This window comes from Salmo salar, chromosome ssa13, assembly GCF_905237065.1.
Source record: "Salmo salar chromosome ssa13, Ssal_v3.1, whole genome shotgun sequence".
Lineage (NCBI taxonomy): Eukaryota > Metazoa > Chordata > Actinopteri > Salmoniformes > Salmonidae > Salmo > Salmo salar.
The window spans coordinates 65,877,147-65,899,060 of NC_059454.1; the positions used below are offsets into that span (position 1 = coordinate 65,877,147).

Genomic DNA, 21,914 nt, shown 5'->3' on the forward strand with positions numbered 1-21,914 from the left:
AGGGTATGGTGCCATGTCATCTTGTAACTGTACATCAAACACAGTGATCATAAACGTTGACACTGTATATGACATGAGTTTTATGACATGGAAATGTGAAGTGCACATTTGGACTCACGGGTGTTTGGCTTGCTTGTATGACATACAAGATGACATGGCATCATACCCTGGGTTGTTCTGAACAGAATGAGCCAGTGTTTGTTTATAGCGAAGAATGCACACGCACCTGAATGCACTCATGCCTCCTTTCTATGCGCACCAAAATTACGATCTGTTTCTTTGAATTGCCTTGCGAGAGCCTAACATTGGAAGATTGTATGACATCAAAGCTGTATTTATTATAATCCTTAACATCTCATCTTTCAAAATACATTGAGTCATCTTCATTTACAGCATTTCCCTCACTCAGACAACAACAAATGTGCAATTAGCGGGAAGGATGGGGTAATCTTCTTGTCACGCGCGGTGCTCAAGTTCAGAACAGTTGTCAGTCAAAACCAATAGAGCGCTGTGAAATGCAGAGCCAGAGCTCTGACGTCATGTACAGCATGTTACTGTACAGCCACTTATTAGTGCCCAAATCGGAAATGTTCAACCCGTACGTGGGTACGAGCGTTAAGGGCTACCCTCTTGAGATGGGAAAACATGTTTTTGTTATGAAGTTGAACATGGTGCTCTTTATAACAGAAAGTTTCTTTTTGACCAAGTTACACTTCTCAAAAGGCTCCGAATTGGTGGAACGACCCAGTTACTAGGAAGAAATATATAGTATGAGAATTCAGGGTGAGTAGTACTGGACTGATCAGCTCTGACACACACAGACACACACAGACACACGCATGACACCAGACTGATCAGATCATTCAAGCACACTTGTTCACTCAGGGAGGAGTGTGTTTTTACAGTAACTGTTTTCAGTCAACACTCGCTCCTCCACCAGTAACTCTGTACTATACGTTAACCCCTCCATGTCCTCGTCTCTACTTGGCTGTGCTCTTTCTATGCTCTCTCTCCTCCCTCCTCCACCTCTACTCTTCTTCCACCCCTCCCCTGATCTGCCCCCAAACCAACCACAGAGGTCAAAGATCGCAGTCTACGAGAAGATGTGGGGCTACATGAAGTCGGCCGAACCGACGGTGTTTACCAAGAACACCCAGGAGGGGGTTGTACGTGTGCGGAAGAGCAAAGGGAAGTACGCTTTCCTATTGGAGTCAACCATGAACGAGTACACGGAACAGCGGAAGCCCTGCGACACCATGAAGGTCGGCGGAAACCTGGACTCCAAAGGATACGGAGTGGCCACCCCCAAGGGTTCACTGTTAAGGTGGGTGGAGTGGTATAACAATATGTCCAAGCTGTGCGTGTTGTTATGTTATTCCACCTTCCCTGGCGTGCTGCCTGAATATGTATAATAACGCTCATATAACACTTCTTTTTTTTGTTAAGTTTGAGTTATGGTGAGTTTGGTTTGGGACAATTATTTCATGATCATGAAGGTAAAGGTAGTGGCTTTTACATTTGTGTTTGGTGTGGTGTGGCGTGGCATGCGGTCATGGCAACAGTTGGTTTTGTTGCAGCTCTACTTCCTTGTTCTCAGGTAATGTTTGTGCTGCTTTATGTTGGTGTGCCAGTAGGAGTCACAACAGCATGTTGATGAGCCTTAATATTATTCTTAAATATTACTATGACCAATGTTGCAGAATTCTGTTAACTTTCCCCAAATTCCTGGATTTCCTGCTTCTTCCCTCTGGAATCTGTGAATATCACGAACTGGAATTTCTGGAAAACCTGGGAATTTGGGGAAAATTACCAGAATGTTGCAACCGTAACTGCATTACATAGGCAATAGAGTGCTATTTGGGACGCAGACATAGTAAGTTTCATATGAGATGGTGGGATATAAGGGATGTGAATGCTCAGTCCTGTCTGACTTGGCTGGACTCTAGAGATGATTTATACACACAGTGGAATTTACAGGCCTGCCGAAAAATACAATATCATTCCAACTCACCACGGGGAGTTAGTTTCACTTCGCCAAAACTAGAAACTCTCATCTATCAAAAGAATGGGAGCATGCTCATACTGAAAGGAATTGAAAAATGTAATAGAGCCTAGATTGTGTGTGTGTGTGTGTGTGTGTGTGTGTGTGTGTGTGTGTGTGTGTGTGTGTGTGTGTGTGTGTGTGTGTGTGTGTGTGTGTGTGTGTGTGTGTGTGTGTGTGTGTGTGTGTGTGTGTGTGTGTGCAATAGCAACGGTTGTCAAAATTGATAAAAGATCATAAATACGGTTCTGATAAATGTAACAGCTGCATAATGGAGTGAGATACTCAACGCTATTAGGATAAACCAGATGTAAATCCACTGGATTATAGCAGTGTGTTTCAGCGATCATAACATCAACAGGAAAATGTGCTTTGTATAAGCAAGAGTATGTGCATTGGTTTTCTTTTAAAATAAATTGATCTAGCAACAATTATGTGACAAGTGAACTAACACCCCACAAGAACAGGAAAATAATGGCTGGAAAGTGGGGAATACTGAGGTGGGCTGGGCATGCACTTTGCTTGGAACACATGCGCGCGTACACACACACTAATGCCACTAAACTTATCTGAATCCAACTCCAATCCTGTAAATTCCACTGACGTGCTTCTCTAGAAGGCAACATGGGTTTGCAATGCAAACAATGACTGGTACTGGATTTACCCACTGTTTTCAGCAAGAGGAGTCACTGACAGACAGATCACAGTAGTTCCAGATGGCGGCCATTTTTATTTAGCTAAATTATCAGTCGCGTTCCCTGGCTCAGACGTTGCATGCATCAACCAATGATTGTGTGTCACGTCATCAACAGACAGATTGCTGTAACATACGATGTGGCTAGCTGATACTTTAAAATACCTATCCATCAATGTTCCCTAACATTTTTGGGGACACTGAGCAAATGTTAGGTCTTGTGAGCGGAAATTTTGTGCGACTTCCGGCTTGCGCTTACAGTGAACACAGGCTGTACCCTTACAGTTTTAGACAGTAGCCAATAGGCTATTGTAGCAATTTGAGCGTAATGTAGGCCTACCAACAAAACCAATGGAGCGAATCCCATAATATTTTCACATGGAAATAGGTTTTGATTTCTTTGATATTCAAGCCTGTCTCAAAATACAACACTGCCCCTTTAATTAATACATACGTTTTTTTTTACCTGACTAGCTTTTCAAACACAGATTGAAATGTAGCCTACACATTCTGTGCTCATGTAGGAAGGAGTAACTCCCCATTGCTGACCTATACTTATTTATAACTGGGCTAATAACTCGCTAACTAGCAAAGAATATGAACAAATGTGCACACCTCTGGCCCTGTGCTCTGATCTGAAAAGCACATTCACTCACGGGTGGCTCTGCCTACAACAAAATCACAGACTTGTTCTTACAAAGTTAGATTTGTTTTGTTTTGTTGCATTGAAAAGGGGCCGATATAATGTTGATTCGATCACAGAACAAACATTGATCTATATCGTGCAAACTAATGGGGCGAACTCAGTCTCTTGTGTCTCTTGTGTCTCTGCGCGGCATGGCATTTCTTCAGCGTGGCAGTCCTGCAGGAAGTGCATGGCCACGCACACACGTAGTTTAGAGGGAACATTGCTATCCAGGCGTTGTAAGATCGGGCATGCATCAGCAATGTCTGGGCAGAGGAACGCGCCCACTATCTTCTGTCAGTCACTTCTATGGTTGTCACCATGGAAACCCACAAATCAGCATGCAGAGCGGCTATGATGTCAGACAAAGCAGCTATTTCACAAGGCATTAACCCTAAAGTGACCCTAAAAAGGTTAAGCAAGGTGACGTTTAATTATATTTTTCTTTTTTCTCATCAGCTTTTACTGAAATATTTATTTTAATAATGTTGCTGTCAGTTAAGCTACATTTCTGTCTCTTTCATTGTCGATGTGTACCTGATATTACTGCAAAGTACAGTTGAAATGCACTGAATGCACGTGGACAAATCTCTCTTGATGCAAGTTTTACTCCTCTGAATCAAAATATATATCAAAATGATGTCACTACACAATCTTTTCCCTATGGGCACTACATAGGGAATAGGGTGCTATTTTGGAGACACAATATGTGTAATGGAGTTTATCCGTCAATCAGGTCATTTACAGAAAAACAAAGGCCACAGGGATACAACCAAGGAAACAAATAGAGATTTAAGTTTCATTTACTTCAATTTAGTTTCCTTGGATCAAACTCTGAAGTGAACCAAGTCCCAACGAGAGGTTTGTCCATTCTGTGTATGAGGGTCCTATCTGTGGGGCTAATACTAACTTTCCACTTAAATCAAAATGTCACAGTCTCCAAGTGTCTTAAGTGGAAGTTATTGTTCACCCGTGTGTGTATGGAGGGAAGGTGGGAGAGGGAGTGAGGGTTTATTGTTACAGATAGAGCATTAACACACCCCTATTTCCACCCTTGTCCCCCCTTTATAATCCCCCCTTTCCCCCTCCTATCCCCAATTGGATGCTATCGACTCACCTTCACTCACCCAAATATGTTTTATCATTTTCAAGAAGCGCAGTTAACCTGGCAGTGTTAAAACTGAATGAACAAGGCCTGTTGGACAAATTGAAAAACAAGTGGTGGTACGACAAGGGAGAGTGTGGCAGCGGCGGAGGTGGCGAGAAGGTTAGCCATCCTTGTGTCAGCCCCATGCCGATTGGGTAAAACTGTTCTCGTGGTAACAGGCGCATCTGCCGGGGCGACCAACAGTGGCGTTGTGATGTGCCACAGTGGCACATATTATAGTTCTGGACGAGTTGAGAGCGATTACTGTCAAACCACAAATATTTGCTTTTGGTAGATGTTAATATTGTTCACCTATTTGTAACCTAAAGCTTAAGTGAATCATTTTTGAAGATACCTTGAAGTCAGTCATATTATGTAGTCCCACTAAACACTACATTGTGCATGCCATAAATGTACAGTATCTTATGGCAAAATGTGAAGTTGTCCTTCATGGGGCTCACTTGAAAAAGAGATGTACATCTCAATATGACTTCCATAGTTAAAAAAACTGATAAATATATATTTTTTTAATTCTGTTGTTTTTTATTGTTGTTGACTTTGGTACAAAATTCAGCCAATAATTGTAGCTTCACAGTAATAGCCTCCGATTGTTTGTTGTGAGATAAGCCTCGGCAGTATGTGCCCGTTCCAGAAAGCGATGCAGTGGGGGCCCCATGTATATTTCTGTAGTGCTCAGCCCCTCAGGCACCCATAAACCAACCCCCTAGCCCCCTCTCCACTACCACGAGCATAGAGACATGTAAACCAATGGGGCCCCTGTCTCCGTCACTTTCAGCTGTTAAGTGCTCTGTATGGGCTCTTTACATTTTTGACTGAATAACATAAAATAACATGTCCTATGATGTTATTTATGTTATTTCCCCCCCTGACCCCTCCCCGACCCCTCGACCTCACACGTGCGGTTTCGAAGAACTCCAGTAAACCTAGCCGTGTTGAAACTGAGTGAATCAGGCGTCTTAGACAAGCTGAAAAACAAATGGTGGTACGATAAGGGCGAGTGTGGACCCACGGCCTCAGGAAGTAAGGTCAGTCTCCTGCAAGTCCTGGGACCACACCTCCTCACTGACTGTTCTGTCACACTGATGAACCCCACCGCAAACAGACAGATAGGAAGATAGGCAGGGAGGCAGACAGGTAGGCAGGTAGAAAGGCAGGTAGGAAGGCAGACGGGCACACAGACAGACACAGTCAGATAGAGGCAGGCAGGTAGACAGGCAGACAGATAGGGAGGCAGACAGATAGGGAGGCAGGAGAGCAGGCAGGCTGGCTGACACACACACATACATACACAAAGACAGGACAGAGAGAGACTTAAGGCGTAGCCTGAGGGATACAAAACATCATACTAGAAGGCATGCTCACAATTCAGTGGTAGCAACAGCACAGCAATGTATGAAATGGTGAGACCTGCAGGATCACATTGATATGGTTGTCACCTGTATCTGTGCCACACTTAGTAGTGTATACTTAGTAGTGCACTTAGCAGTGCATGTATTAAAGTTGTGCAGTTGTAATGTCACGGCAGATTATTAGTATCATAGAAGTAGAATGAGTGGAACAGGCATGGAACCTCTTACCTTGACTGGTAAACTCTATTATATTTCTATGATTAGTATGCCAGTCGTTGTAGCCCACTCTAGATTGGTTCTAGTAAGTTTATCCATTGGGCAATACTCAAGCATGTAAAGAGAACTCCTGCCTCAACAAAGCAGCATGTAAACGCCTTAGGGTCAAAAGTTCTTGCCAAGTGCATTTCCTTGTCATGTATAATTAAAAAGTAGATCTCAAGTTTTGAAGACTTGTTTGAAAGTTCTCACTCCCACACTCCAATCAGCAGTAGATAACATGCAAGGCAGCGTTTCGTAAAGTCTCGAACCTAAACAGATTGCTTTTGAAAAGAAAGCCTCCCCTTTAGGAGCAGGCGACTAACCTGAGAAGTGGGATATAAGAAACGTGAAAGAGCTGCACCCTTTGTCTTAAATCACAGCCTCTAATTGCACAATGACTATAAGCAGAGATAACAGAGGGCTAGGGAGCTACTTGAGAGTGGAGACCAAGGACATTTTTAACTGAGTCATTTAGGCAGCCAGTGAATTTAGAATAATTGTTTTCCTCCTTAAATGCTGTAAAAATGTCATAGTCACACTTTATCAAGACGTCATTAGATTGGTTGGCATGGGAACATCATTGTGATATCAGCTGTAGCGGTAGCCACATAGCTGAAAGCAAGAGCAGGTCTGAGCTGGAAAATATATATATATATATATGTGTGTGTGAGTTTGTCAAAGTGTGTTTGTGTGTGTATTAGATTTGTCAACTATGTATTTGTGCACGTGTGTTGTAATGTGTAATATAATTGCCTGGTACAGTGAATTTGGAAAGTATTCAGACCCCTTGACATTTTCCACATTTTGTTAGGTTACAGCCGTATTCTAAAATTGATTAAATCATTATTTTCCTTCATCAATCTACACACAATACCCCAAAAACAGTTTATATTTTTTGCTCCAATTTATATTTAAAAAAAATACAGAAATATCAGATTTATGTAAGTATGCAGACCCTTTACTCAGTACTTTGTTGAATCACCTTTGGCAGCGATTACAGCCTCAAGTCTTCTTGGGTATGGAGCTTCAAGCTTGGCACACCTGTATTTGGGGAGTATCTCCCATTCTTCTTTGCAGATCCTCTCAAGCTCTGTCAGGTTGGATGCGGAGCGTTGCTGCGCAGCTAATTTCAGGTCTCTCCAGAGATTCATGTCCGGGCTCTGGCTGGGCCACTCAAGGACATTCAGAGACTTGTCCTGAAGCCACTCCTGCATTGCCTTGGCTGTGTGCTTAGGGTCGTTGTCCTGTTGGAAGGTGAACCTTCACCCCAGTCTGAGGTCCTGAGTGCTCAAGGACCTCTACTTTGCTCTGTTCATCTTTGCCTCGATCCTGATTAGTCTCCCAGTTCCTGCCACTGAAAAATATCCCCACAGCATGATGCTGCCATCACCATGCTTCACCGGAGGGATGGTGCCAGGTTTCCTCCAGACGTGTCGCTTGGCATTCAGGCCAAAGAGTTCATTCTTGGTTTCATCAGACCAGAGAATCTTGTTTCTCATTGCCTGAGAGTCCTTTAGGGGCCTTTTGGCAGGCTATCGTGCCTTTTACTGAGAAGTGGCTTCCGTCTTGCCACTCTTCCATAAAGGCCTAATTGGTGGAGTGCTGCAGAAATGCTTGTCTTTCTGGAAGGTTATCACATCTCCATAGAGGAACTCTAGAGCTCTGTCAGAGCTCAATTTCGAGTGTCATAGCAAAGGGTCTGAATACTTATATAAATAAGGTATATCTGTTTTTGTTTTGTATAAATTTGCAAACATTTATAAAAACCTGTTTTCACATTTTCATTATGCTGTATTGTGTGTAGATTGCTGAGGAAATAGTTTTATTTAATCCATTTTAGAATAAGGCTGTAACGTAACAAAATGTGGAAAAAGTCAAGGGGTCAGAATACTTTCCGAAGGCACTGTATATATGAGTATGTTTGTGAGTATGTTTGCATGTGTGTGTGTTCTCAGCCCCCCACCACCGCCACGTCTCTGACTGCCTGTCTGCCCTGTGTCTCTCCTCCAACCGCCCCAGGACAAGTCGTCTCAGGCCCTGTCGTTGAGCAACGTGGCGGGGGTCTTCTATATCCTCGTGGGGGGCCTGGGCCTGGCCATGCTGGTGGCCCTCATTGAGTTCTGCTACAAGTCCCGGAACGAGGCCAAGCGAATGAAGGTGGAGGCACCGACGTCTGAACACCACCACCCAAACCACCACCACATCCCCCACCACCTAACCCCTAGCAGCCCCCACCCCACCTGCTCCAGCCCCAGAACAAGCCCTCAACCCAGTCACAGTCCAGGCTACAGCCCTGACTATAGTCCCGGCCACAGCCCCAGCCCTTCCCCAAGCACCCAAAACTTAGTCACGTGTAGTGAGGTTTTTGACAGTTACGGAAGCAATGGGGATGTTAAGATATAATGCTGGTACAGGAATAGCCCCATCCATCCCCCAACCACCCCTCTAGGCCCCCCTCCTATGGTACTGTAAGTTGAACCTCCCTTATTGTCCACTAGCTAGCTTGCCGTGCTGCTGATTGACTGTGTGGCAATGCTTCCTCTGATTCTTCTGCTTTGTGATTAGCTTGTTTGTGGTCATGTGACGTCCTTGTCTGTCTCCTGGCTTCCCAGTGGGGGCTTTAATATGGCCGCAGCGGCTATTGTCTGTTTGGCTGCAGACAAGGGGCTCTATTTTAACAAACCTAACACAATGGCAAATCTTAGCGCTGGCGGTAGCGTTATAGGTTCGGGGTTGTGCCAGAAATATTTTTGCTATTTTCACAACTGAATAATGGACGCAGTAGCTGGTGGTGGCAAAAGGCTGGATTTTGATGAATAAACCAGTTGTAGGTGTTTCAAGGCTTGGCCCCTCACTTACCAATTAGCACATGCTCCATATGTGGTTGCTTCAAGTTGTGTATTTATGGTATTTTATGTACTGCATTGTCATCAACTCCAATTCAAATGTTAGTCCCTTATAGCCTAGTTACGTTAAATATGTTTGCGGCCTTTGATATGGCATTATAGTTCGACTTAATACAATAGTTTAGAGGAGCTTGTCTTTGGTTTTCGGACGAGGGGCACTCTTTGAAAATAGGGATGGGTAACCTTCTTGAACAAGCGAAATGCAGGTATGTAAATTGTAAATAATGAAAAAGCATTAGGGTAAAAACGATGCTGCTTAACCAGCCTTGACCAAGGGGAGGGTAGGTTATGCTTGGTTTTTAATCAAATTAAACAAAATGGGGGGAGCCAATCATTTCTTATATTTCTAATACAAGATTCACCGGCACAAAAGGCATATATTTTCTTCCATGCCATTATCAACTGATTTGCCATTAAGAACTGCTTTTTATAGGTCTTAAAACTACCCATTAGAGCTGCATGAAATTGTCACTTTTGCACTTGTTTTTAACCCCTTACTCTTGTGGAAATTGGCATATATGGATTGGGCTACATTGAAATGTTTCTTACAGAAAAATATGGAAAGCATATGCATAACCATGGTAGCAATTAAAAGGGTACAATTTGGAGATTATGGGGAAAAAATATTAGACTAAAGGTGAGAACACAACAGTTTTCCTGACACAAGACTGAATCCGCTGTTGATTTTATGTGCGTTTTACGTTTACTGTACTTTTCAGCGCATTTGTTGATAACGAAATCTGAAAATACTCTTGATACATTCAGTAACATGATGAGAATATACTTGGAAAATTTGGGGTAGGTGCAACATAAGAAAAAAACATTACAAGGGTTTGAGTAAGAGGTCTAACTAGAGTTTCCAAGTGGCCACACACCTCTCCAAAGTGTGCACAGTTCCTAAGTAATTTCAATGCACTTTTATGACTCAAGGAAGAGTCTTCAACTATAAGGTGCTTTATGGAGCTCTCTCAGCTGAGGAACTAGAGCAAGCAAACTTGTAGTTGTTTTCTTTGGAACACAGCCCTGCACCCTTGCCTTTACACCATTACTGTGCTTGTTTACGCAATCCAAAAACTGTCCATTATAAATCACAATCTGGGTCAAGTAGACATCATTTGAAAGCTTGATCTATTGCCAACATGACTAGCTAAATTATAAAAGATAATCGTACAGTGTTAAGCTTTCACTAGGCAATTCAGAGAAGTGGACAGTAATTTTGGAGTGCATAGAATGGAGTCATGAGTGCATTCAGATGTGTGGTCCAAGGCAAATATTCTTCGCAATACAACAAACACAGGCTCATTCTGTTCAAGACAACCCAGGATATAACACCATGTCATCTTGTTACTGTACATTAAACATAGTGATCATAAACATTGACCCTGTATATTACATGAGTTTTATAGTATGGAAGGATGTGAAGGGCACATTTGGACTAACGGGTGTTTGGCTTGTGACATCAAAGTGATATTTATTATTGTTATAATCCTCAACTTCTCATCTTTCAAAATACCGGTTTTGCCACTTTGGTTTCATAAGTGGTGGGGACATAACCACCTGGGGGTCCTCCCCCAGAATTTTTTTGTGGCATGTAAAGCTAATTTCCTGCATTTTTACACAATCCAATATGCAGACTCTATTTGGAAGAAAAATTAAGCAAAAATGCCCACAGTCATCAAGCTAGGTAAGAGATCATTATTAAATATGTTTAAGTGATTCATAAGACTGCACTAGATCAAAGGTAATTCAATAATAGATATTGTGTTGCACCTTTAACCAATAGCCTAAAAAATGAACAACTCTTTAAAAAATACACACTTTTGATTCTTTATGAACACATCCTCTTTATCAAATTTCAGCCAGACTGACCAGCCAGCCCACATACACCTCATACAGTTGAAGTCGGAAATTTACATACACCTTAGCCAAATACATTTAAACTCAGTTTTTCACAATTCCTGACATTTAATCCAAGTAGAAATTCCCTGTCTTAGGTCAGTTAGGATCACCACTTTATTTTAAGAATGTGAAATGTCAGAATAATAGTAGAGAGAATGATTTATTTCAGCTTTTATTTCTTTCATCACATTCCCAGTGGGTCAGAAGTTTACATACACTCAATTAGTATTTGGTAGCATTGCCTTTAAAATGTTTAACTTGGTTCAAACGTTTCGAGTAAACTTTCATAAGCTTCCCACAATAAGTTGGGGGAATTTTGGCCCATTCCTCCTGACAGAGCTGGTGTAAATGAGTCAGGTTTGTAGGCCTCCTTGTTGGCACACGCTTTATCAGTTCTGCCCACAAAACTTCTATGGGATTGAGGTCAGGACTTTGTGATGGCCACTCCAATACCTTGACTTTGTTGACCTTAAGACATTTTGCCATGCTTGGGGTCATTGTCCATTTAGAAGACTCATTTGAGACCAAGCTTTAACTTCCTGACTGATGTCTTGAGATGTTGCTTCAATATATCCACATAATTTTCCTTTCTCATGATGCCATCTATTTTGTGAAGTGCACCAGTCCCTCCTGCAGCAGAGCATCCCCACAAAATGATACCGCCACCCCCGGGCTTCATGGTTGGGATGGTGTTCTTCGGCTTGCAAGCCTCCCCCTTTTTCCTCCAAACATAACAATGGTCATTATGGCCAAACAGTTCTATATTTGTTTCATCAGACCAGAGGACATTTCTCGAAAAGTAGGATCTTTGTCCCCATGTGCAGTTGCAAACTGTATTCTGGATTTTCTATGGCGGTTTTGGAGCAGTGGCTTCTTCCTTGCTGAGCAGCCTTTCAGGTTATGTCGATATAGGACTCGTTTTACTGTGGATATAGATACTTTTGGACCTGTTTCCTCCAGCATCTTCACAAGGTCCTTTGCTGTTGTTCTGGGATTGATTTGCACTTTTCGCACCAAAGTACGTTCATCTCCTGAGCGGTATGATGGCTGCGTGGTCCCATGGTGTTTATACTTGCGCACTATTATATGTACAGATGAACGTGGTACCTTCAGGCGTTTGGAAATTCCTCTCAAGGATGAACCAGACTTGTGAAGGTCTACAATTTTTTTCTGAGGTCTCGGCTGATTTCTTTGGATTTTCACATGATGTCAAGCAAAGAGGCACTGAGTTTGAAGGTGGGCCTTGAAATACATCCACAGATACACCTCAAATTATGTCAATTAGCCCATCAGAAGCTTCCAAAGCCATGACATCATTGTCCGGAATTTTCCAAGCTGTTTAAAGACACAGTCAACTTAGTGTATGTAAACTTCTGACCCACTGGAATTGTGATACAGTGAATTATAAGTGAAATAATCTGTCTGTAAACAATTGTTTGAAAAATTACTTGTCATGCACAAAGTAGATGTCCTAACTGACTTGCCAAAACTATAGTTTGTTAACAAGAAATGTGTGGAGTGGTTGAAAACGAGTTTTAATGACTCCAACCTAAGTGTATGTAAACTTCCGACTTCAACTGTACATTAACACACAGAAACCGCAAATCATTAATAGAATTAATCTCATTGGACTACTAGTACTGTCGAGCTCTTTTTACTATTTTTACAATATAGCTGGGTCAACCCGTCCTGTCCCTAGGGGTCCACCATCCTACAGCGCCTCAACACACCCCACTCAGCTTTAGGACCTTAGTGAAACATTCATTATTGCTTTTGGGTCTGTTAAGCCAAGGCCAGAGAGACAACCCACAGGACGGCAGACCATTAGGGGCACGACTGAGCAGCCCAACAGCTAGGGATTGCCTAAATAGTTATCTCCCCTGAGCATGTTTTCAATACAGACTCCTTTAGTCGTACTGTATTCCATATAAGGCATCCAGACCTTATGAAAGTTGCCCAGTATACCCTTAATCTTGTAATAAATCAAATCTAGTGATACATAACTTGACATTGTGGAAGGATAATGTAACAGTTGTCGTCGGGAATAGAGGACCAAAACGCAGCAGGAATGTGGATGCTCATCTTGATATTTATTTTAAATAAAGAGAACACCAAAACAACAAAACGAAGAATGCACGAACAACAAAACAGTCTTCTCATGCTCACACAGGCAAAAACAAGAAACAATCTCCCACAACACCAAACCAAACAATTACCCATATATAGGACTCTCAATCAGAGGCAACGAGAAAGCACCTGCCTCCAATTGAGAGTCCAACCCCCCATCAACCTAAACATAGAAATACAACAAAACAGAAAGAACATAGAAATACAAAACATAGAACATAGACCAAAACCCGGAAATAATAAATCAAACACCCTACTACATAAATCACCACCCCGAACCACATAACAAAATACCCTCTGCCACGTCCTGACCAAACTACAATAACAAATAACCCTTATACTGGTCAGGACGTGACAGATAACCTACCTTCCAATTAATGGCAATGCATTATTTAGCCGCTATAAATGCTTTGTTACACAATTTCTTCAGATAAGTCTCCAGTATCAACATTTCTAAGCAAACAAAAACAGGGAGAAGGGAGAATATGTAGACATACTGAGATAAAAGAAGACACATATGCAAATATATCCCTTTTATGTTTTGCACCTCCAGCAGAGGAACTACATCTCTGAGTGCATGTAATTCAGTTTCACTGGCATATAGTATGTTCTATGGATGGTCTTATACTGCAGTAATTTATGTCTGAGATGATATGAACATAACTGGGCATATCTGTATCCATTCATCATCATCAATAGCTTCTACAGTGGCTTGCGAAAGTATTCACCCCCCTTGGCATTTTTCCTATTTTGTTGCCTTACAACCTGGAATTAAAATAGATTTTTTGTATCATTTCATTTACACATCATACCTACCTACCACTTTGAAGATGCAAAATATTTTCTATTGTGAAACAAACCAGAAATATCACAAATAAACTAAAAACTTGAGCGTGCATAACTATTCACCCCCCTAAAGTCAATACTTTGTAGAGCCACTTTTTCAGCAATTACAGCTGCAAGTCTCTTGGGGTTTGTCTCTATAAGCTTGGCACATCTAGCCACTGGAGTTCTTGCCCATTCTTCAAGGCAAAACTGCTCCAGCTCCTTGAAGTTGGATGGGTTCCGCTGGTGCACAGCAATCTTTAAGTCATACCACAGATTCTCAATTGGATCACGGTCTGGGCTTTGACTAGGCCATTCCAAGACATTTAAATGTTTCCCCTTAAACTACTCGAGTGTTGCTTTAGCAGTAGGCTTAGGGTCACTGTCCTGCTGGAAGGTGAACCTCCGTCCCAGTTTCAAATCTCTGGAAGACTGAAACAGGTTTCCCTCAAGAATTTCCTTGTATTTAGCGCCATCCATCATTCCTTCAATTCTGACCAGTTTCCCAGTCCCTGTCGATGAAAAACATGGGATGAAAAACATGAGAGGTGTTGGCTTTGCACCAGATATAGAGTTTTCCTTGATGGCCAAAAAGCTCAATTTTAGTCTCATCTGACCAGAGTACCTTCTTCCATATGTTTGGGGAGTCTCCCACATGCTTTTTGGCGAACACCAAACGTGTTTGCTTATTTCTTTCTTTAAGCAATGGCTTTTTTCTGGTCACTCTTCCATAAAGCCCAGCTCTGTGGAGTGTACGCCTTAAAGTGGTCATATGGACAGATACTCCAATCTCCGCTGTGGAGCTTTGCATCTCCTTCAGGGTTATCTTTGGTCTCTTTGTTGCCTCTGATTAATGCCCTCCTTGCCTGGTCCGTGAGTTTTGGTGGGCGGCCCTCTCTTGGCAGGTTTGTTGTGGTGCCATATTCTTTCCATTTCTTAATAATGGATTTAATGGTGCTCCGTGGGTTGTTCAAATTAACTGATATGTTTTTATAACCCAACCCTGATCTGTACTTCTCCACAACTTTGTCCCTGACCTGTTTGGAGAACTCCTTGGTCTTCATGGTGCCGCTTGCTTGGTGGTGCCACTTGCTTAGTGGTGTTGCAGATTCTGGGGCCTTTCAGAACAGGTGTGTATGTATATATATATATATATATATATATATATATATATATATGTGTATGTATGTATATATGTGTGTGTGTGTGTGTGTGTGTGTGTGTGTGTGTGTGTGTGTGTGTGTGTGTGTGTGTATGTGTGACAGATCATGTGACACTTAGATTGCACACAGGTGGACTTTATTTAACTAATTATGTGACTTCTGAAGGTAATTGGTTGCACCAGATCTTATTTAGTGGCTTCAAAGCAAAGGGGTGAATACATATGCATGCACCACTTTTCCGTTTTTTTTTTTTTCAGTTCACTTCCCCAATTTGGACTATTTTGTGTACGTTCATTACATGAAATCCAAATAAAAATCTATTTAAATTACAGGTTGTAATGCAACAAAATAGGAAAAACGTCAAGGGGGATCATTACTTTTGCAAGCCACTGCACCAGGTCTTCCTCACATTTTTGTTTGACATGTTTTGTGTCATCGGGAAAGCCTCTATCAATCCTTGATACAGTTTGGAAATCAACTTTGGAGGTTTGTCAGACTGCCTTAAAAAAGCATCTGGCTTGTCCAGTGTTTGCTGCACAGAGAGAATAAAGTGTTTTATCATTCTTGCTGCTTCCAGTTCAGTAACCATACCTGCGAGATCAGGTGCGCATGTTGTCTCAATTAAATAGAGCAGGCTATAGCCTATGCATATGAGAAGCATGGGGCAGTTATCTTTCCAAGGAAATGTACTTCCTAAATAGGCCTATGATTAGGCTATAGTTTACTACATTGCCTCGGAATAGGCCTACATATTGATCACCCATATTTCTCTGTCTGAAAATCTTCCCACTCCTAAATGGTCTGCTATAAAAATAGCTCAAGAGAAAGTGGAAGTCTCTCCAACTCTGCTCTCTTCAAACTACATCTAGCATATTTGCTGATATAGCCCAGTAATACAATATAAGGGCCATGTGAGAATCTCTGGTAATTTAACCTATTTCTTAAGTTATTTTTGTGCATTTGATATTGGCTATAGGCCACAAAAATTGCTGGGACTATGGCAGCCAAGTGAGCTGTGTCACACATAAGCCTAAAATAACATTGCGGGACTGCAGTTGGACCAGTTCTTTCGGTAGCGGGTGGGAGTCGAACAGAAAGCCAGCAGGTGGGGATGAAGAAATCGGTCCTGCACAGACCTCTACTACTGTTTACCATAACAGTGAAGCCTGTAATGTTAGAGCTGTTTATTACTGTGTCAGTGTGAAAAGTAGGGAATTAGTTTGGGAAACTGACATTACATTGCCATACTGACTAATAAAACTCACAGTGATGTTCTGATGTGTTTTCAGTGCAATCTTCAAACGTTTAGCCGATGGTTTCATTGTTTGATTCATTTCTAGTGTGATTGAGGCAGAAAGAATAGCTAACATTAGCCAACTTTTGGCCAGCTCTCTCTCTAACAGTACATCAACTGGCGAAAGCTAGCCAAGTTAATTTACTTCTGTTCTGAAACAAAGGCTACAAAACATTTCCATACAAACAACAGCTGTCAGATAGTAATAATAGCCACCTTATGTTGCTCTCTGACAGATAACTAGAGGCCAGAGCTGACCTGGCTGTGGTAGCTACTAGCTAGCGTAGCTTATTCATTCACCTCAGCCGAGACGGGATGAAACATTAGCTAACGTTACATGTCAGTTACAATACTACTGAGCACTGCAAATAAACACTAGTTTAGTTTTTTCTGTTAAGTTAAACAGCAGTTACCTTGCCAGCTACATCAGTCAACTAAAGAGTAGCCAGTTTCTGCTCTCTTTTACAACTTGGTGAAAGAGCACAACACATACACACTGAACTATGCTCAACTCTCCCGTGCTGGTCCAGCCAGCCTTCCAGAAGCTTTGCCTTCACACAGCCTTTCAGCCCGCTCTGTGGTGTCCGCTTGGTCCTAAATCCAGCCACTTGATTACTACAAACAGCCTACCCGACCACTCTGAGGCGTCCTCATGGTCCTAAAGCACACCCTTGCCGTATTTTGTGTCACATTGCAACGATAAAACTGGGGGGGACAAAAATGCAATTTCAGAATGTGGGGGGGACCCCTGTCCCCCCCGTCCCCAGTGAAAGTTGCACAAAAAATGTGCAAACTAGAGGGTTGGATGAGGGCAACTTCTTGTCATGTGCAGTGCCCAAGTTCAGAATGGCTGTCAATCAAAACCCATACAGAGCTGTGAAGTGGAGACCCAGAGCTCAGACATCATATATAGCATGTTACTGTACAGCCACTGTGTTCTAATTTAGGTACTTATCCGTATCCAAATAGGCAATTTTCAACCCGTATACGGGTACAAGTGTAAAGGGCTACAGACACGCCTCAAATATTGCCACCGTTCTCCCTCAGCGCAAGCGAGCTCAATGTTAGACATGCAGGTAAATTGCCAAACCTGGCATTAGGGCTTGAAAATGCCAGTTTTTACATGATGAAATTGCAAACTAATGTTCATTTGACACTTGCGTCTCCTTAGCGCCAGCCAAAAATAGAGCCCAATGTCTCATGCTGTTGACTGACTAGTGTTACAAATTTCCAGAAACTTTCCCCAAATTCCCAGATTTTATAGAAATCACAGATGCAAGAATCCCTCCCCGCTTATTCCTCCCTGATTCTGGGAATGCTCCTACTGGGATTTCTGGAAATCTGGGAATATCAGGGTAGTTTCCCAGGCGTTCCAGATATCCCAGTTTGAGGATTTCCTGTTGGAGTATTCCCTCCCTGCTTATTCCTTCCATGAATCCACCAAACAGAATTTCTGAGAATTTTTGGATATCTTCCCAGATTCCCCAAAAATTCTCAGGTTTTCTAGTAATCCTAGTTGGAGGATTTCCTCCCTGCTTACTGTATTTCCTCCTGATTCCGGGAATCTTCCAACCTGGATTGTTTGGGGAAAGTTTCTGTAATTTCACAACCCCAACTATGACACCCAGGCACTTGCTCCTTTGTCTAAACCAGAAGGCAGAACCACAGGTTTTAATGAGAAAACAGCCCCATGCACACATAAAGTTAGATAAAGCAATATAACACTGTACATTATTGGGGAGTTAAAGCCTAAAGTAAGTGGAAGATAACTGCCCCTCTAAGAGTTATATTGATTTGAACTCCTATCTCTAAGATATTTCCCTCGGGTCCAGAGATATTAGACTTGCAGATCTACAGTCTCAGTCTCAGTATGTGTCTGACGTGGTTATGTGTCCCCTGTTGGCGCTCTCTCAGCTCTCTCTTTATTCCCTTTACTGTTGCTTGGTCAGCTGCCCTGTGGTCCCTCACCCACACATGAATCATCCATTGTCTAATAACCATAGTAGTCAATGGAAGTTGTGTATTAAATGTACACATAAAGTGGCGTAATAAGATATTATTATTGAATGGCCCTGATGGATGTCCTGTAATTATGTGGTGTGACGTTGGATGTAGTTTCTGTACAATATTCATCCCCAACATTACCCATCTTCATGATGATTCCTGATCTTAGAGCTTTTAGCGTCATTTTGTAGTGTGGCAGGGTCCGAAAACCCATACTAGCCTCCTAAATAGTAGGCCGATTGAGTATGTGAAAAAAGAAGGTTTTATAGTATGTGACATTTAGAAAATTGAGTATGCTTTAAATGCCCGGACGTCATACTAATTTTGGCTGCTCATGTAGTATGAATGAATTGTAACCTTTTCAGGAATTTCACACCCGCAATGCATTCAAACCGGATTAAAAGGAGAGCTTCGAGATTTGATAGTTCTCTGAAAGTAAACAAAAACGAATTGAAGATTGGAAATAAGACGAGAAAATATTAAACTATGGCCATGGCATACTGCATACTTTTTACTAAACATTACGTCACAAATAGTATGCGACGATGAGTACATTTTATGCAGTTTAGGTATGTAGTACGCTAGTATGAGTATTCGGACATGGCCAACGTCTATATGAGCTGACGTTTTTTTCTGTCCCTCTCTCAACTCTTCTTTCTCTCTCTCTTTCCCCCTTGCTCTCTCTCTTTGCCTCCCCCTCGTTCTTTTCCCCCTCCCTCTTTCTCTATCTGTTCCCCCGTCTTTGTCTTATTTTCATCTCTTCTCCCTACCTCCCTCTCCACCTCACTACCTCTCCACTTCTCACTACCTCTCCCCTCTCTCTATCTCCATCTCCCCTTTCTCTCTCATTACCTTTCTCTCTCATTACCCCTCTCTTTATGCCCCCCTCCACCCCCCCCAGCTGACCTTCACAGAGGCCATGAGGAACAAGGCACGCCTGTCGATCACAGGCAGCGTGGGGGAAAACGGACGCGTCCTGACGCCTGACTGTCCCAAAGCGGTCCACTCGGGCCCCTCACTCCGCCAGAGCTCCGGCCTGGCCTTGGTCTCCTCCGAGCTCCCGTGAAAACCAAAAACCTCCAAAGTGCCTTAAAAAACTACCTACCCACAACCACCATATACCACAAAGACACAGGACAAGCACCACCCTAACCGGACACCACTATTGTCTGGGAAGAGGGGGACTATCTAAATTTGTGGACGTTTTCTAATGTAGCAGAGATGGGGACTCTAGTGAATTGGTGGTCATTTTAGAAGGATTTCTGTGGAAAAGTACAATCTGGATTTTCACTGTGGTCACGCTGGGGCGTATTGTAATCATGGTGGCGTTTTTCGGTGCAGAGGTAGAGATTGCGTCTGACATGTTCCACTCAAGACCCTGTACCAACCTACCATACCTCGCACTGCCGAAGGAAGAGGAGGAGGACGAAATGAGAGCAAGGAAAATGAAAAGTAAATGACCAGAAAACTGTCAAATGTAAACGTGTAACTGTGTATCTGTGTATCTCTGGGTTGCTGACTGTGAATTGGCAAACTGAATCACAATCAAAAAGTGGACAATATTTATTACCAGTTGAGAACAGTGTTTGAAAGACAACTGTCAGTCAACAATTCACTAAATATAAATCACTGACATCATGAGGCGGAGTGTCCCCCAGTGTCACCATGGAGATAAAAACTATAATTATTAATGAACTACAGTAACTCTATTGATAATTAATATATGATAAATAAACTGTGAAGATTTAGTAAATATGTATATTCCGTGAAGACAAAGCTAAAGAAAAAATATTTGCGGTACATAGAGGAGACTGCATAACATGCTTGCTTTTTAAACAGATGTAAATAGCTGATTCGGTAGAGGACAGAGGACTGTTCTCTTTTTGTAAACATCTTTAAAGAAATAATTCATCGCAATAATGGATAAGACGTTTGAGGAGAGACATTGAGACAGTGTTTTATTTCTTCGATGTTCAGTACACAGAGTACTGTGTTCAGAAGACAGAGTGCTGAACATTCATGCTCAATGTACCATGGGTATAGTATCAACTCTGCCCATCCAGATACCTGTTCCCTACATATTAATATATTCAGCGATGAATGTTATCTAGCCTCACCCAATCCTCTAGCCCCATCCAATCCTCTAGCCCCACCCCATCCTCTAGCCACACCTCCTCACTGTGCAGTCGTAGACCAGAAAGTGTCTCATAGACCAAACTTTACATTTTAAGCCCTTTACTTGCGTTTCCGCTGTCAAAATCTAACTATATATCGTTCAATCAATTTTTTTGTAACGAACAAATACATAAACTGTCCGTCTCCTGGTTTTTCAGCGTTTTTTCAACGTTCACGGCTGTTGAACGTCTCTTATCTGGGTAGATATTTTAGATTATTGTGTGTGGAGAGTATAACGCAAAAATGAAATGTGAAATGAGAAAAAAAATTGTTCTCATTGCTATATTATTTTGAGAGTCAAAGCTATTTCCTATACAGTATTTATTAATAAAAAATCATGAAGAAGAAGAAGACACTGTTTGTATTATTGAGCCATGGTCAAAGCTTTGGCCCTCTTGGGCCCCAACACTGTGGATCCTCAGTAGCAGGCTGGACACTATAGCAGAACATATGATCCCCTCCCTCTCATTGAAGTTATTAATGCATTGTTTGCGGAGGTCTCAACTCATGGCTGATGGAAGGACAATCTCTGGGCCCGTGGGCCGCAATAGGACACTGACTTTTACTAAGTCATCCTTTTGTCTATTTCATTTTCATCTTTTTCCCCAAAACCTGCTTCTGCTATTGTTGTTGTCGGACAAATGTGTGCAATGTTTTCAATGTTTTCATTTGCTGCCCGTCTTTTGCCCTTACACACATACACGTACACATATATATATATATCTATCCAGTCCGTACACACACACATCAGTGGAGGTTGCTAATGGGAGTACAGCTCATAATAATGGTTGGAATGGAGTCAATGGAATGGCATCAACCATCAAACACGTGGTTTCCATGTGGTTGATATCATTCTATTGACTCCATTCCAGCCATTATTATGAGCCGTCCTCCCCTCAGCAGCCTCCCCTGACACATATACACAACATGTGTACACACACACACACACACACACACACTGGAGGGACCTTATTGCGTTGAGAGAATAAACCAGCTAAAATATTTCAGGCCATCTGTTTTGGTCCTGCCATATGTCTGTAAAATTTTAATTAAACCATTCAAATCTTTATTTTAATCTTTTTTGGTAAAAAGGAAATCCAAAGGCTTTGTAACTGTGTCTTCATTGTGGACAGGGTGAGAGGGTTCTGTGTTAACTGGATGAATGTACTTGAGTGTGTATGTGAAAAATGTTTTATATAACCCTGTAACACACTCATAGGGTGGGATTCAATCAAAGGTGCATTGTCGACTGTTAGGGAGAGTATATTTAAAAGTCATATCTGCATCATGAATTATGTTTTTACAATAAGAATACAAAACTATTTT

The 21,914-nt window shown here is 42.0% G+C and overlaps 1 protein-coding gene across 8 annotated transcripts in view; it reads left to right on the forward strand.

Moving 5' to 3' along the window:
• LOC106567580 (glutamate receptor 4) overlaps positions 1 to 21,690 on the forward strand; it is a 181,163-nt gene extending 159,473 nt beyond the window's left edge. Inside the window, exons 13-16 of one of the 8 annotated variants that reach the window (XR_006758608.1) lie at positions 1,077 to 1,324; positions 4,573 to 4,687; positions 8,215 to 8,663; positions 19,315 to 19,543. Coding sequence is in view for 4 of the 8 variants with exons in the window: in XM_014137066.2 (XP_013992541.1) it covers positions 1,077 to 1,324; positions 4,573 to 4,687; positions 8,215 to 8,352; positions 19,315 to 19,479 (666 nt within the window). In the remaining 4 variants the exon portion in view is untranslated. Of the gene's footprint in view, positions 1 to 1,076; positions 1,325 to 4,572; positions 4,688 to 5,498; positions 5,614 to 8,150; positions 8,664 to 19,314 lie in introns of all 8 variants that reach the window. The other 7 variants (XR_006758609.1, XM_014137068.2, XM_014137066.2 and 4 more) reach the window with 7 other exon arrangements.
• Positions 21,691 to 21,914: the final 224 nt, after the last annotated feature.